The sequence below is a fragment of the Pan paniscus genome, chromosome 6 (assembly GCF_029289425.2).
Source record: "Pan paniscus chromosome 6, NHGRI_mPanPan1-v2.0_pri, whole genome shotgun sequence".
Taxonomy (NCBI): domain Eukaryota; kingdom Metazoa; phylum Chordata; class Mammalia; order Primates; family Hominidae; genus Pan; species Pan paniscus.
In genome coordinates this window covers 27,825,797-27,842,764 of record NC_073255.2, presented here as the reverse complement: position 1 = coordinate 27,842,764, position 16,968 = coordinate 27,825,797, and the positions used below count along the sequence as shown (strand labels likewise).

The following is a 16,968-nucleotide window of genomic DNA, read 5'->3' as shown; positions in this document are numbered from 1 at the left end:
TTTCACATGCAGCTAATTTTTCTGTTTCCCTACTTACTTTTTACTCTTGGTTCTAAAAAGTTCTGGGATCCTCTAATATCAAAGGCATTTATGTTGATTTTTTAAAGTTGCTCTGAATTAATGACATTCTTGGGGAATATTTTTGAAATGGTCTGTGGCATACTTAGACATTTTAAAGTGAAGGCTTAGATTCATTGAGTAGGGGAAATAACTTTAAGTTCTAGGTAGTCAGTGCGGGGGAAGAGTGAGTAAATAATTACAATCTATTGGCTAGTACTATATTAAGTGAAGCTCATATTATATCAAGCATAGAATATTATGTGAAAGCATCTATTTTCTAGTAAATTTATTAAAAATAAAAGCTTACTGTTTATTTTAAACACAGTGCATGCTGACCAACATGGTGAAACCCCATCTCTACTAAATACAGAAAAATCAGATGGGCATGGTGGCACAGGCCTGTAGTCCCAGATACTTGGGAGGCTGAGTCAGGAGAATTGCTTGAACCTGGTAGGCAGAGGTGGCAGTTAACCAAGATCATGTCACTGCACTGCAGCCTGGGCAACAAGAGGGAAACTCCATCTCAAAAACAAAAACAAAAAACAAACAAACAATAAAACAGTGCATGTTGGTCAGAAAGTTCAAAAATACATGTAAATATAAAGAAGAAAATAGATCTATAATCCCACAGATCAGAGATAACTATGACTTTTTAATGTTCTTTTTGCAGTGACACACACTATACGCCTATTTGTTTATTGCAAAATGGGATTATGCTGCATCTGTTGTTTTGGACAGTTTTTTTTCCCTGTCATTTAAATAGATTTTCAAAACATTATGTTTAGTTTCTATAGTATTCTCTGAATGATTTATATAATTGGTCTCCTGTGTTGGACTTTTAGGTTGCTTCCTTTTCGTTATAATAAATACTCCTTAGCTTTAGTACTCCTTAAATATTCCTCACTATAATACATATTTCTGGAGCTGAGTGTGATACCTGTAATCTCAGCGACTGGGAGGCTGATGTGGGAGGATCATTTGAGGTCAGGAGTTCAAGACCAGCTTGGACAACATAGCAAGACCCCATCTCAAAAAAAATTTATTTTTTAAACAGCTGGGTGTGGTGACATGCACCTGTACTGGGGAGGTTGAGATGGGAGGATTGCTGGAACCCAGGAGTTCAAGGCTGCAGTGAGCCATGATCATGCCACTACACTCCAGGCTAGGCACACAGCAAGACCTTGACTTTAAAAAACTAATAATAATAAATAAATATTTCTTTGTTTTTTTTTTTTTTTTTTTAGTTTCCATGTCTTCTTTTTATTTTTATTTTTTTACTTTAAGTTCTGGGACACATGTGCCGAACGTGCAGATTTGTCACATAGGTATACATGTGCCAAGAAATAAATATTTATTTACATGTCATTTTGTTTATGGTAGTTTCTTGAAAAAAAAAAAAAAGTAAAATCTATTGATCTTTCTTTAGCATTCTACCTTTGGTGTCATGTTTAGGTAGCATGCAAAGAGTATGTAACTATTTGCCTATGTTTTATTTCCTTTGTGGTTTTTAAACATTAACAGTTATAATCTATCTGAAGTTTATTATGGTATACTGTATGAAGTTTGAGTCTAATTTATAGAATTTTTTTGGATCCTGCAGTTTGTGTCAAGAACTTTGTCAGAAATTGTGGATCATACCACACATCTATTTATGACAAATAGTGCCAAGTTTCTTTTGTCTTTCTTTCTTTCTTTCTTTTTTTAAATGGAATCTCACTCTGTCACCCAGGCTGGAGTGCAGTGGCTCGATCTTGGCTTACTGCAACCTCCACCTCCCAGGTTCAAGTGATTGTGCTGCCTCAGCCTCCCTAGTAGCTGGGAATACAGGCACATGCCACCACACCCAGCTAATTTTTGTATTTTTACTAGAGACAGGATTTTACCATATTGACCAGGCTGGTCTTGAACTCCTGGCCTAGGTGATCCACCTGCCTTGGCCTCCCAAAGTGTTGAGATTACAGGTGTGAGCCACTGAGCCTGGGCAGTGCCAAGTTTCATGTAGTAGGTTTAGCGGTACCCAAAAATTATTGGTAGTTAATTGACCAAAATTAGTGAACTAACCAGTAAGTGAATCTGGTTCACTTACTCTGTCTATCAACATACCTCAGCTTTATATGTTTTTTCCTGGTATAACTTACTCAGGAATATATTACAGACAAATGTTCTGTTTGGAAAGATTCTTTGTTTCATAAATATTAGGTTTGTTATGAAAGTTTACCTAGTACATTGTTGGCTTATAAATGTTAAAATAAATCACCTAAAATTTTACCAATTTTAGAAATACATTTATTTTGGTTTTTCTAGAATCTGTGTTTGTGGATATCCTCGACAACATGTAAGAAAATACAAAGGTATAAGTAGCAGGATACCAGTTTCTTCAGGATTCATGGTGCAAATGTTAACAGGGATTTATTTTGCCTTGTAAGTATCTCATCATATGCGAAATAAACATTTAATTTCTTTGGAAAATTATAGCCTGTTAATCTATTGTCACTATATTATAATGTCAATAGATAAGTGATTTGCATACTTTCTGTGAAATATGAAGATCTTGATAATAGTTTTAATACTTGAAAACTATTATCTTAGTTTAAAACATATCTTTTAAAGTTCTGAAGAATTTCTAACCAACTAAAACACTTCATCATCTTTCTTAAATTCAAGGACGGAATGAAAATTAGTAACACTTAAATATATTCATGGTCCCTTTCTTCATTTTTTTTTTGCTATAATTTCCAAATAGCTTTTTTTCCTCAAGAAATATATTTTTCCATTGCCAGAAACTTTAGCTCTTAAAAAAATTTCAGAGCCTCTTTGATTAGAAATAGTTTATTATTAGCTTTCTATTAGTTTCTAATATTGGCGCTCAGTCTCAGTCTTACCTGATGACTTGGGTACTAGTATTTTTCTTTGAACCCTATCTTTTACTTTATAATTCTCTTATTATATGTATCTCATTTACTTTGCATTATATTCACTTGATACTTTTAATTTTCTCTAGTGGAGTATAAACTTTTTGAAGACAGAATTTATAAACTTCTTAAAGGCAGAATTTATGGTCTGTGGGCCCAGTCTGGCCTGATGCCTGTTTTTGTCAAGTTTTTTGCAATACAGTCATGCCTGTTTGTTTATGTATTGTCTATGGCTGCTTTTGTGTTGCAATGGCAGAGTTGAATAGGTGAGACTGTACGGCCCACAAGCCTAAAATACTTATTGCCTGGCCCATTAAGAAAAAATTTTCTGATCCTTGTGTTAGACCATTAATATTGTCCCACAGTTCTTGGATGCTCTGATCTACTTTATTTTATCTTTTTTCTTTGTGTTTCAGTTTGAGTAATTTCTGTTAGCTATATCTTCAGCATTTATGGATTTTTTTCCTTGACTAGATCAAGTCTAGAAAGGAGACCACTGAAGGCATTTTTCATCTCTGTTACCGTGTTTTATTTCTAGCCATTTCATTAGACTCTTTCTTGTAGTTCCCGTCTCTTTGCTGAAATCTTCATCTGTTCATGCATGTTGTCCGTCTTTTCCACTAGAGCCTTTAGTATATTAGTCATAGTTATTTTAATTTCCCAAATAACTTCAACATTTAGGTCATCTATGAATTTAGTTCCACTGCTTGCTTTATCTCTTGACAGAGTTGGTCTTGTTTGTTTTGCTTTTCATGTGCCTTGTAATTTTTGATTGTTCATGATTTTGTTTAGCAGTAGGACAGTAGAGACTGAGGTAAATATTATTTATGACAGGAAATGGGCATGCCTCTTCTAGGCTGCTAGTGGAATTATTATAGGCAGAAGTGACCTAGGATTGGGTTTTGTTGTTATGGTTACCCTCAGGGCACCATCTACTTCAAATTCCTCTAGTGCTACCTGGTACTTAGGTGGAGAGCTGGATTGCTGGAGGGTTTTTCTTAATACTCCTGCTTCGTCCTCAGCTTTCAGCCTTCTCTGTATGCCTCCACTGCAGATAGGTTTCTCTCCATGTTCTCACCCCTTCCTCCAGCAGTAGAGTTCTGTTGCTTGGTTCTGGGTGTGCACTAGCCTGGTGGTGGCTGGGGCGGTGGTGGGGTTGGGTGGGGGGGCGTGGAAATGGGAGGAGGTAGTGTTCTCTGTTGTCCTGGTCCAGCCTCAGTTTTAGGCTGATCCCATGTCCCTGCATCTCAGGGATGGGAGTTTCTCAGTAGTCCTGCCCCTTCAGTGATGACCCCCCCCCTACTTATCTCAGCATAGAATGAGAGGTTTTTTGCTTTTTTTTTTTTTTTCTTACCCTCAGAGCCGAATTGGTCTTCACTTGTACCCTGGGGGGTGAAAGGGTTTGCTGCTCTTTCCCCAAAGGCTTTAAAATTTTTGTTCTGTGTGATAAAGGCATCTGGCTGGCTCTTTGTACTTTTCTCACAGGAGTGGTTACTCTTTTCCTTCAGGCCTATACCATCAAGGGCAGTTTTCTCTGACCTGCCCTGTTTCTAGTTTTTCTTGTGAGTGCCTAAAGGAGATTTATGGCGAAGAGCCTGTGGTGGATACAGGCTCCCACTTGTATGTGCTTTTAGAGATTCTGTACTCTCCTGCTAGCCCATGAGTTATCTTTTAGCAATTTGGCTTCTAGGAATTTGTTAAGAAAATTAGCTAAATGTTTCTTACCTGCTTGTATTGTGGCCCATCTCTCCTTAGAGGCACCTGTCTCCCTTTAGGGTTCCAGCTGTGTGGAAGCCCTTGTTACCTCGGCTCTTTGATGGATTCTTGAGAATTTATAATTTTGTAGATTACCTGGCTTTATCTTGTTTTTATGGTGGGAGCAATGTTCTTGCCAGTTTTTAGGCCTCGCTTGCACTCAATGTAATTTATACCTCTTTATGTTGTTGGAAGTTGATCAAGCCACTATATCCCTGTTCATTTTTGTAATTTAGCTGATTTTTAGGAAGGGTTTGGCATATCTTTGAAAATTATGCATACACACACACTCACACTTGCGCACACACACACACACACATGCACAGACACACACACACATGCACACACACTTATTCCCTCACGTTGCTCTGCTATTTGCAACATGTAGCAAATACACTTCTAAGTGATTATCAGAATGCAAAGAAATAACTACTCAGGATACTGCAAGCCACATTGGTAGTAGATTCTCATTAAAAACTGTGGGAGTTACAGAATAATTTGGCCATAAAGTGTTCTGAACATTTTTCTAAGGTATATAATTTATTATTCTCTGATTTGCTTTGAAAGTATAAAATGCTTTGAAATTGCCTTAGCTTTTTTTATTTCTGTTCTATAAATAGTCATGTTATTTAGAGAAGAAATGTACATCTATAAAATTTTCTTTGCTATTAATAGGCATTTAGATGCAATTGAAAGGAATTCAAAGATTTAAAAATACATTTTTAAGAGGAGTAGAATGTTAAGCAATGTGCTAATATGATCTTTTATTTTCTTCAGTAAAGATAGTTTCTCATTATATTTTGTTCAGTTATAAATAATTATAATTTCTTCATTTAATTCATCTAATTTTATAGTTATAATGGAGAATGGGATCTAGCTCAAAAAGCACTGGATGATATTATATACAGAGCCCAGCTAGAATTATATCCAGAGCCATTGCTGGTAGGTGCCTGACTTATTTATGTAAATTTTATAATTTAAGATTTCTCAATTTAGAACTATAAATTGAGAGAGAGCCATTCATAGTTCATTAATATGTGATTAATACTCAGTGTATTCATGCTCTTGTTATACATGGAAGTTTTATAACTTAGAAAAGTAACAAATAATTTTTTTTTTAATTTTCTTTGAGACGGAGTTTTGCTCTTGTTGCCCAGGCTGGAGTGCAATGGCACGACCTCGGCTCTCCGCAACCTCCACCTCCTGGGTTCAAGCGATTCTCCTGCCTCAGCCTCCTGAGTAGCTGGGATTACAGGCACATGCCACCATGCCCAGCTAATTTTTTGTATTTTTAGTAGAGACAGGATTTATTCATGTTGGTCAGGCTGATCTCAAACTCCCGACCTCAGGTGATCAGCCCCGCTCGGCCTCCCAAAGTGCTGGGATTACAGGCGTGAGCCACTGCACCTGGCTAAAATAAAACTTTTTATTAGACCGACTTCCTAGACACCTAACTGTCTTTTTAACTTATGAGAATTGTTCTCCTTAACATACTTTAGCTGCATTTATTAATTAACATTAGGCATTTGGAAATCTAATTGAATATTTTGAAATTTTTAACTTTATCATTTACATATTTTTTTAACCATGAATTTCCCTCTTAGCCTCCTATTCTTATCTTAGAGGATTTCTGTATCATCTTATAAAATGCTTGGGAAGAGCCTCTTTGTATAAGCCTGTTTAGCATCATGTTTTATCTAAGGGTTACATAATACATCTGCTCATGTTGATCTTAAACTATATTTTTCTCCTTAGGTTGCTAATGCAATAAAGGCTTCATTGCCTCATGGTCCCATGAAATCTAATAAGGAAGGTACAAGGTGTATTCAAGTTGAAATCACACCAACTTCCTCTCGAATATCAAGAAATGCAGTAACCAGCATGTCAATAAGGGGTCATAGGTGGAAAAGACATGGTAAGAAATATGTAACTCTTCAAGTCAAACCATTGTTGATTCTTTTACATTTTTCACTGTACTTGTGGAGCTATAACTTCTAACTTCAGTAAATAGTAATCTGGAAGAAAGAGCTGTGGAGTTGCCCTTAACTCCTAATTTATTATCTAGGAGCAATAGGCAATAAGAAAAATGGAGCCCCTTATGTTACACATATGAATGAAAATTTATTTAAAAATCATATTCATTTTGAAATTGTTACTTCAGTAGGAGAATAAGGAAAATGCATTTTAAAATTACTCATACATTTTGGGCTTGTATTCAAAAGTATTTGCAAATGTTCCTTAATTAATATTTCTGATTTCTCAATTAACTCTTAAGCAAGTGAATTTGCATATTGAAGTAGAACAACTAATAGGGACTTTAAACACTTTGTCTGGACTTTCTGGTAAAGAATGCCATAGTGTTGACGCAATACTAGTTGTTTGTATTTTCTTGAAGTTAATTTTCTTTCAAGATTCTGTGTATGTGTGTGTGTATATATATATCCCTTCTTGTCTGCTTCATTTTATTATTTTAAAATTTTATTGGAAGTCAATTTCATTCACTATGGCTTTTTCAGTGCTTTCCCATTTCCCTCCCTTGTCTTTTAATTTATTGTTCTTTATTTAATTTCATATTATTTTTATAACTTCCCTCCTATCTAGAAGTTATTGTAGTGTCAACAACCAGTCTAAGAAGGAAATTATCACCTTCCTCAGAAGGTAACCTTGGTGGGAAGCAAAAAGCTACTTCTTTACCCTAAGCAAACATGTATATTAGAGGTAAAACAAAATCCATTCTCTATTTTCTTCTTCCTGTAAACTGAGGTGAAAATAGTAGTTCCTTTTGGTATATTTAGTACCGGTTGTGTTGTGGTTTCTATAGAGAAAATGGGAAAGGAGAAGAATGGAGCTATTTATGGTAAACTAGAAAGTTGGTGATGAGAACAGTTGCCATTGTTTTCACTTAAAGAATCTAGGTGATTGTACGTCAAAAAAGAATAATGATTATCCAGCTTACCTAGTGATCATTTTTGGTGTTTTTAAAGTGTGGCAATTCTTGAAAGTTCCATAGGAAAGCATAAAAGAGGCGGTGATGTTTGCCAATAGCAAGGCAAATTATACCACCATTTAAAACATACAGTCTAAACATACTTCAGCTTCTTCAGTGAAAATTATGCTACTGAATGGGCTAGATTACAGGTAGAAAGTAATTTAATTAGATATGGTTTACCCTGAGATTGGTTTTTCTGTTTTGGCATTAATGTGTGAAAACAGGCACGGAGGCAATGAAGCAGATCATAGTGGTTACTGTGGCCATAATTGCTTCTAAGCTACTGCTACAGGAAGCACAAGAATGAATTTTAATTTCTTTTCCACTTTCCTTCTTGCTATTTAGGTAGACATATTGGGAATTTGGGAGAGAAATGTAGGTCCTGCCGTTAAAAATGTGAAATATTGATGCTCCCTTGTATTTGTGCATATGTGTGCGTATGAGAGAGAGTACGTGTGCATGTCCAGGCGTACATTTAAACAAGGAGGTCTGTACCCTGCAACAAAATGGAAGCCATTTCCCAGACATATTTTATAGGAAAAAAATTACAAAACGAGAGAAAAGACTGCTTGAATGTATTGTTTCTAGCAGATTCTTACATATCTTCCAGATTGTATTTTGGCTGCCACTTGAGGGGTTAGCACTCTGTCTTAGGATTGTACCCTCATTAAAGTAGCATTCTTACCACCTGTCCCCCTTCACAATTCTAACACTTGGGAAACTCCGTTTATTATAACAATAAAGTCACAGATGAGAATATAGAAGTGAATGAACTATAAAAAGTAAGTCACATGCATGGAACAGGTACAGAATACAGCTTAGCCTTGTTTATCACTCTTCTTTAGTATGAATTCCCTTTATCCATTGGACTCTAAAATACTCTTAAGTCCTTCTTATTTGCCTCTACAGGTAGGTTGCAGTCTCCTCCCTTTTTAGGGTAGTCTTGGCTTTCCCTTCTAGAGCAGTAAAGTTACCATGTTCGGCTGAATTTAAAAGGTTTCTATTTTCTATCCTCATGGTCCTGCTTCCTACTTGAACTCGTTGTTCTAGGCTCTCTAACAGGCACTGGCTTCCTGTGGGGAAGGTAGACACCTTTGCTGTACTTCTTAGATATATAGACAATTCTCAAATTATAAATAGATTTTTAAATTTAATTTTGTTTATATATAAATTACAAATTTCTCAAATTATTTTTAATTTTTTTATATTTTTAATTTTTTATATTTTTATATTTTTAATTTTATAATTAGATTTTTAAATTTAATTGTGTTAATATATAAATTCTATTGTTAATATTTATATATAAATCAAAACAAAATTTGTTTATACATTTCTTTAGAAACAATGTTAAAGGGCTTGTAGATCCCAGGGTGAGCCACAACAGCCTTTTTATCTCATAATGTTTCTGAAACATAGCACTATAGAATGTAAGTTCAGTTTATGGCTGTATGAAAATACATTTAGAGTTTCTATATTTAATGGAACTCTAAATGTGTTTCCCATTCCACCCACTCATATCCCTACTATTCCCTCACCACACCAACCCTCACAGTAGGATGAATTTCTTCCCAAACCCTCAGCTGTAGAAACAAGGAATATCCCACCTTAAGCCAGTGGTGATGAAGATTGGGAAAGGAGAAGGGACGAGAACCATGAACTTTAAGAAATATTCTTTTTTTTTCTCTTTCTCCTTGCCTCTTTGTTTTCCTAGTTTTTGGAAAGAAGAAAGCAATTGGCCCTTTTTGGGCCAAATTGGGCCAATTTGGGCCCTTTTTAGGCCAAATATGGCATTGTTCCATATTTGGAACAATGTAAGAGATTTCCTCCTTTCTTTCAAAATAGTTATTGTAATACGAGTCATTCATTCTATAAAAGTCCCCTAATTAAGTTATAGTTCCAAATAATAAGTGCTTATATTTTTTGCCAACTAATCAAAAGGCTTATCCAGTGGAATCTCGATTTTTTTATTGCTGCCCATCATTCTTCCCACTTGTGCCTTTGTGAGATAACGAGACAAGTAAGTGAAAACATTTGGTATACTTTAAAGCACTACATAAAGGTAGATTATTAATTAATTAAGAACAGTTTTGTTTGTTTTACTAGCTACACAATAAGTGTATTCTTAATAAGTTTTTATTAGCTAGTTTGCTGTTCAAATTGTCCTGTGATTCTTTAGTACTTTCCCAAAACTGTAAGTTTTTGAAACTTGTACTTTGGATTTTCTCAATTTGAGTTAAACTTGTTTAGTTTGAGTATAGCATCAAATGCAAAAATACACGTTATATAATAGTAACAATTACTTTAAAGATTTTTTGTATGTTCTGTGGTACTGGAGTATAGTACTCTAACTTTATTATCTAACGTGTATATCACTATTACAGTAAGGATTTTAAAAATGTTGTTATTGTTTCAATCCCAAGTTAATATAAAAATAGAAATTACATAGACAAAATTTATGTTTCTTATTTATGTACAGTTATAACTGTTTGCAACTAGTAGGTATCAATAATAAAAGGAATGTTTATAAACAAGATACTTTCAATGTTTCCCTACTTTTGGTCCTGGCATATGTTAAATGGTTTATTTTAATAACAATGCATTTAATTATTTTCAGTTAGGGGATCCAAGAGTACAAAATTTTAAGTAGTAAAAAAGAATTAAAAGTAGCAACTGTATATATTTTTAAGTCTTCTAACTTAATGATGCAAAATAAGTACTGCAAGAATTTTAGAATATTTAATTATATGCAGTGTTTATGTGAACAATCAGACTAAATGAAATTTATGTAGTTGAAATAAAAAGAAAGTACAGTTTCATGTTGTTAAAGCAGTTTTATTGCATTTTTCAGCATTTAAAATAATTGCTTCTCTTTAATGGATGCCATCATATTTAAATAAGTTAAATGATTATAACAGAGTTCAAAGAGATTTTAAAAAAAACAAAAAAGTGATTTGTTTCATAATTTGCTTATTCAGTGGTTTAGTACTAGCTTATTAGATGAAAAAAGAAAAGAATAAAAGATTGCAATTCATATCGGAAAACATTTAAAACTGGTTATTGATTTAGAAAATTCTAATAAATTTCTGCTGTATAATAACATTGATAAAGCAAGGAAGTACTAATTATTGAACAAATCTGAAAAATTATAATGGGTGTATTTTAGTAAATATTATAAATAATAATTGTTTATAAATATTTTTAAGCATTTAAGGTTGTCTTTCTAGATATTACAAAAGGTAAATTGTAATAAATCTTGAAATGGAACATTTATTTTGTAAATCTGAGTTTACAACTATGAGAAAAGTCTTCAGTTGAGGAGAAATAAAGTTGCTAACAATTAAGAAGCATTTTGAAAAACAAAGAAATGGTAATAATTTTAAACCCCAAAGTAGTAAACTTTAAAGAATTGTCTATTGGAATAATTTTTACATCAGCAATTAAAAATTTATAATGTGTATGTTTTTATTTTAAAGGTTGTCTATACTTATTAAGGAAATTTAGAAAATAAAAAATTATCTGGCAGTTTTATTTTTAAAAATGTAAATACTTTTAGTATCATTTTGAGAAGCTCCATTACTTTCAGATTCTAAAATGCTATTTGAGGAACAGATTTTCTTTCCCAATATAGAAGATAAAACATTTGGACAAAAATAAGCATTTCTTTCTTACCAAAAATTTTGTGAATTTTAACTGGCATTTTCAATGTGGAACTTCCATGGAGGACAAAATAAAATATTAGGAAATATTAGATTACTCAAGGAAAAAAGACATATTAACCAAAGAGCTGAAATACATTGATATGTTTGACACATGTGGATATTAAGTTTGAGAGAGGAAAGAAAGACTGTGTACAGAATCCTGACTTACACAATTTTTGAGGAAAACAAAAAATCTCATTTTATTTCCGGGTAAAATGAAGTTAAAAAATTTTCCAGCCAGAGACAGAATTATTGGTCTCATGAGGCAAAAAAACTTGTTCGTAAATTATTGTATTCTACATTTGTACTAAGGGGGACTTACATAAATCTTGCTGTAGTTAAGAAAGTTATTATTTATTATTATTGATTATTGAGCACTCCTCCTTTCTCCACCTTTTTATGAGCATTTGCTGCACATTGCACACCAAGGAAGAAATAAGCTTTTACAGGTAGTTTTGTAATAGGTGTTGCTGAGCTGTTTTTGGTCTGTGCTATGTGGTCATGAGGATCTGTAATAATCATAAAGGATTCACCTGGTCCTGCAGCGGCCTTATGTTGCAATTCTCTATTGGATTTTATTTAAAACTTGAGACTTAATAAAGATGACAAAAGGAGTTACTGAGAGTAATTGAATCCACCTCAATAAGGAGAATTCTGTCATTTACCATGTATACAACTAAAGCTAAAGATCTGACTGTTTTTCTCTTATGGAAACTGCTAATAGCTCCTAACTGGTGTGTCTATATAAATTGTCTTGTTCCAGACTGTTTTTCTGTATGCCCCAGGCTGCTCTTTTCTTACCTAGAAAGCCTACTTACTGCTTCAGAGCTCAGATTTTGACATCTTAGTCTTTGTTTTTGCCCTTGCTCAGAGTGTAGCCCTTTAACTGCAGGGTCCCATCCTGTGTTTCTGTGATAGCTTTGCTTTCCTCTAATCTGCCTTGTAAATACTGGCCCAGGTTAAGCATTGCCACAGTGCTATTCTTTCTGACTTGGGACACAGTTTATGCTCAGTATTTTGTGTTACGCGAATGTGACTTCTATTGATAAAAAAGACTAGTAAAGTATGAAAGATATGCAAATAGTTTTTTCATGTAGCTGTCACTGGCCATCCACTGTAATAACAATAAAATCCAGACTTCGTACTATGGCATATGTGATCCTGGTGATATGACCTCTTGACTACTGCTTTGACCTCACTTTAAGACCACTCTCACCCTGGTTCATTAGACTCCTTCATTCTAACACTTCAACATACTAAGCCATTCTGCCTTAGGGGCATTGTCTAGTTATTTGGAGTATTTGAGCTGAAATTTGAATAGTGAAAGGTACCTTGACTTCCCTTACTCCAGATTGTTGTGTGGCTAGCAGTTTTTCATCATTCAAACCTCAGCTTAAACATCTCTTCTTCAAAGAGGTTTTCCCAGACCACCCATCTAAGTACTTTTATCCCCTACTACCCTACTTACTCTTTGCCATCTTATTTTTTTTATTGCATTTTCTGCTATTTAAATTCTCTTGTTTACTTGGTTCCGATATTACAGTGTGAGCTCTGTTCCCTTATTATATAGTGAGGGAAGAGTCTATCTTTTTGGCTGTTGTATCCCCAGCATCTAAAACAATGTCTGACATATTACAGGTACTCAACAAATTTCAGTTGAATGCATGAATAAGTGAGTGAATGATAAAGAAATGTATAACATAGGGTGAGCAAGTTGTTCTTTCTTTTCTTGTTTTGTTGAAGAACAGTATAACAACATGATAGTAAACTAGGTTAGGGGATATTTACTTATAATTCCAGTATTTAAAGAATTTTCATTTAGTTTTTTCTATGCATGTATGTTTTCATGGTTGTACTCTATTTAAACGTTTTTGGTGTTTTGTTTTTGTTTAGTTAATATTGTCAGACATTTTCCCTAGTTCTCCTAGTAAATACAGTTATTTTAATGGCTACATGATATCACATTGAGTTAATATTCCATCATTTGCTTAATCATTCTTCTAATATGTTAAGAAATTTGTTTCTGAGCTTTGCTATTATAAATAACACTGTAAGGAATAGCTTAATGAATACAGATAACATTTTTCTCCATTGAACAGAATATATTATAAACATAAAATGACTATATTAAAGGATATTTGTTCTGGTATCTTATGGCATTTAAAATATCTACATCTCATAAATTGTAAAAGAATGTGTATGACTTTGTTTTGGGGTTTATTTTAAGTTAAAGTATTTTTCATAATTCATGTAAAAAATTGTATGATGCAGACAAATAATAAATTATATTTTTAAAGGTTCAGCTTATTATTTTCACAAATAAGTTCATAAGCACCCCATATCATAGCCAGATGCCTTTAGACTCAAAGTAATCTGAGTACAGAGATGTATAAATTCTATGAATAAATAAATTATTCTTTTATTAAAATTATCACCTTTAGTAAATATGGCAGCCATAAAACAAATAAAAGCAAAAGCTAAGGTGGTTTTGTAAGTGACATAATAAAATAGATATTTGGGATTATAAAATGACATTTGAGAGAAATCACAACTTTTCGTCATCAGTTTTAATAATATTTGCAGTTTGCTTCACTTTTTTTCTTAAAGCTGGAAGAATTTTTTTTGGGCAAAATTATTTGAGTACCTTTGAGAACTAATTTGGAAATGTCTATTAAAAGTATTCTTTAACTTTCATTTCTACATGTGGAGAGTTTACCTATTTGTGCATATAGGGGGTTACACAAATAAAATATATCCTGAGAAGTTTCTCTTTGGATCTTTTTTGAGCTTTTTGAATTATTTGAAGTCAAGTACTTGTTTTTTGTTTTTTTTTTTAAGGTGTGGATTAATCATGACTCCATTTGCATAGATTGTTAAGTTCTGGGAAAAACAAAATCTATTTTATTATGCGTTTATATTCCCTTACAGCATCTTCTATATAATTTTCTTAAAGAAAGGATTAAGTTCTACTCTTTAGCTATATATGCCATCCTCTGGATAACATAATAAAAAAATAGATTTTAAAAATGATCTTTTTGACCTAAGCATCTTGCTAAACCTACATTTAGAGACGGCTCCTTCACTTTTCCAAAACAAAGAGGCTTTGCTTTTCTTTGCCATGTAAAAATTCTTGTTAGCATAAGCTATATGTATTTCATTTATCCAGTCAAGTAACACATTCACAGCTTACCCTTCTCATGTCTTCTGTATGTTTTCTCACTTTTATTTATTCTAATAATTTAATCTCATAACAGAATATTCACTCAATTCATCAAAAAAAGATGTATTGAGTGTCTACTATATACAAGCTACTTTTCCAGGTACTAGATACATAGTAGTGACTAGATGAAAATTTTAAAAACTCCTTCCTCATGGAACTTAGGTCTAGGAAACAAGATAAATAAATAATTGTAGGTTAGAGAGTGTTAAGCGCTAAGAAGAAGAAACAAGGAAGAGGGTATGTGAAACGTGGGGGCTATTAAAACTTTGGATGGGTTGACCAAGGGAGACTTCACTGTAAAGGAAATTTTTGAAAAAGATTTGAAGTAAGGAAATGAGCCATTCAGCCACCAGGAGAAGACAGCAGCCAGGACAGCAGTAAGACAGTGTGGGTGGGAATGTCGGGTCACAGAGTTATATAGGGAAAGAAGTTGGAGAGCTGATAGAGAGCAAGATTAGATAACAAATGTTTGTTTGGATTACTTAATTATCTTTCTTTATTCTGTAGTTTTCCTGAGAATTATGTTTCTGTTCTTTCTAGCTCTGTACAGAATTACTTGCTCTTCTTATAAATTTAATAAGCAGTTTAAAAAATCTGCCATTGTTAACCATTTTTGAGTGATAACAAGTATCAATTAATTAGGTAAAGACTTATGCTTGTGGGAAAACACATGATCTTATTTTTCTACTTGCCATTTAATTCCATGATTTTTTTAATAATGTAATATCATTACTTCTTGGGCTGCAGACCTTTATTCTGATAAATGTGATTACATTTCAGTTGCGTGGTACTGCTTTATGTAATATTCTCCCTGTCATTTTCTAGTTTTTCTTGCAAAATCCTAAATTTCTGCCATTGAAGCACTACTTTAGATTAACAGCTTTCATTGGCATCTCTTGAAAAATTGACCCAATTAAAAAAAAACACAGACCTAAACTCAAGAGTTATTACTTTCCTAGGATTTCTTCCAGACTTTTATTTTCTCCGGCTCTCCATTCAAAGTAAATTGTTTGCTTTTTGTAAAATGGCCAGGAATCTACACGAATAAATTAAACCTAACTGTGGGATGTGAGAGGATATTTAACTCAAACGGACTCAAATGAAGAGTTAGAGTTAGTATTTATAGTATGTTAGAAGAGACATTTGAAGTTAAAAGATTTTACTGGTTAGCTTCCCCCACTGAATAGTTGTGTAGCTCTTCCTGAACTTCAGTTTCCTTGTCTGTAAGTGGGAATCAAATTGCCTACTTCAGAGGCTCACTAATAGATTGTTTTGAGATTACAATTGAATAATATATGTGAACACTCTCAAGAAAGCGACTTAGGGCAATTCAATGTAAGTATTGTTCTGTATTCTATTAGGCCACCTATGCTTAGCTTTTAAAATTTTATTAAATTTTAATATTCATTGCCTTTTTAATGTCTGGATAATTTCCAAAGTTTGATTTTTTTTGGACTGGAGATCCCTTCAGTAGATCTTTTGTGAAACAGCTTCCACAATGTAAATAAACAAGTCTTGGCTGTCACTCCACAGTGCCATGGCGATTTTATCTCAGTTGCAGTGACCTCTGGCATGTACCTCAATAAGAATTTGTTTGCCCTAACTTGGAAGACAGTTGTTAGCAATTGGAAACAGGCTTGGTTGGAGGTTTTTAGTTTCATTAATCCTTTATTACAGAGCACCCAGAAGCAGCAGTGCACTACTACCTCACCAACATTCTTCAGCCTATCTAGGAAATAAAAACTTCATTTAGAGAACCTTTAGTCAAAAGCCTATGAAGCACTAATTAAGGGGAAATAATTACACCAGCGTGTTGGCTCAGCAGTGCGAGGCACCATGAAGCTTTGAGGAGGGGCTCCCAGAAGTGCATATTGCTGCTGGGTATGGAGTATCCAAGGCACCCGTAACAACTTTTATCTTAAGTTTTTAAAATTTGAAAGAATCGGAATAGAGCAGTGGTTCCCAGACTTTGTTACACGTTAGTCACTTGGGGCTTTTAAAAATCTTATGCCCAGGTCATATCTTACACTAATTATAAATTAGAATGTTTGGGGGTTGGAGCCAGGCATCAGTAGTTTTTAAAGATGCACAGGTGATACCAATGTGCAGCTAAGTTAGGGAACCACAGGAATATGTGGCTCTGGCCTTTGTTCTTTTACTACCTGTTACTGTTTCTCAGCCTTCAGCATCATTAGTGGGAGTCTGATAATCCTATCACGAAAGTATTTGAAAATAGTAGGTGATGTCCCATAAGCAGGTTTGTGGTCTACAGTTTTTAAAAAGTATATGCTGTTTTACATAGTCTTATGTTGCTTTGAACTTTGTTTCACTACT

At 33.7% G+C, this 16,968-nt stretch overlaps 1 protein-coding gene across 9 annotated transcripts in view; it reads left to right on the top strand.

Annotated features, from left to right (window-relative positions):
* HYCC1 (hyccin PI4KA lipid kinase complex subunit 1) overlaps nucleotides 1-16,968 on the top strand; it is a 119,605-nt gene that overhangs the window by 47,537 nt on the left and 55,100 nt on the right. For all 9 annotated transcript variants that reach the window (XM_055115761.2, XM_055115762.2, XM_063605637.1 and 6 more), the window contains exons 8-10: nucleotides 2,365-2,481; nucleotides 5,582-5,669; nucleotides 6,483-6,642. In XM_055115761.2, the coding sequence (XP_054971736.1) occupies nucleotides 2,365-2,481; nucleotides 5,582-5,669; nucleotides 6,483-6,642 (365 nt within the window). The remainder of the gene's footprint in view (nucleotides 1-2,364; nucleotides 2,482-5,581; nucleotides 5,670-6,482; nucleotides 6,643-16,968) is intronic.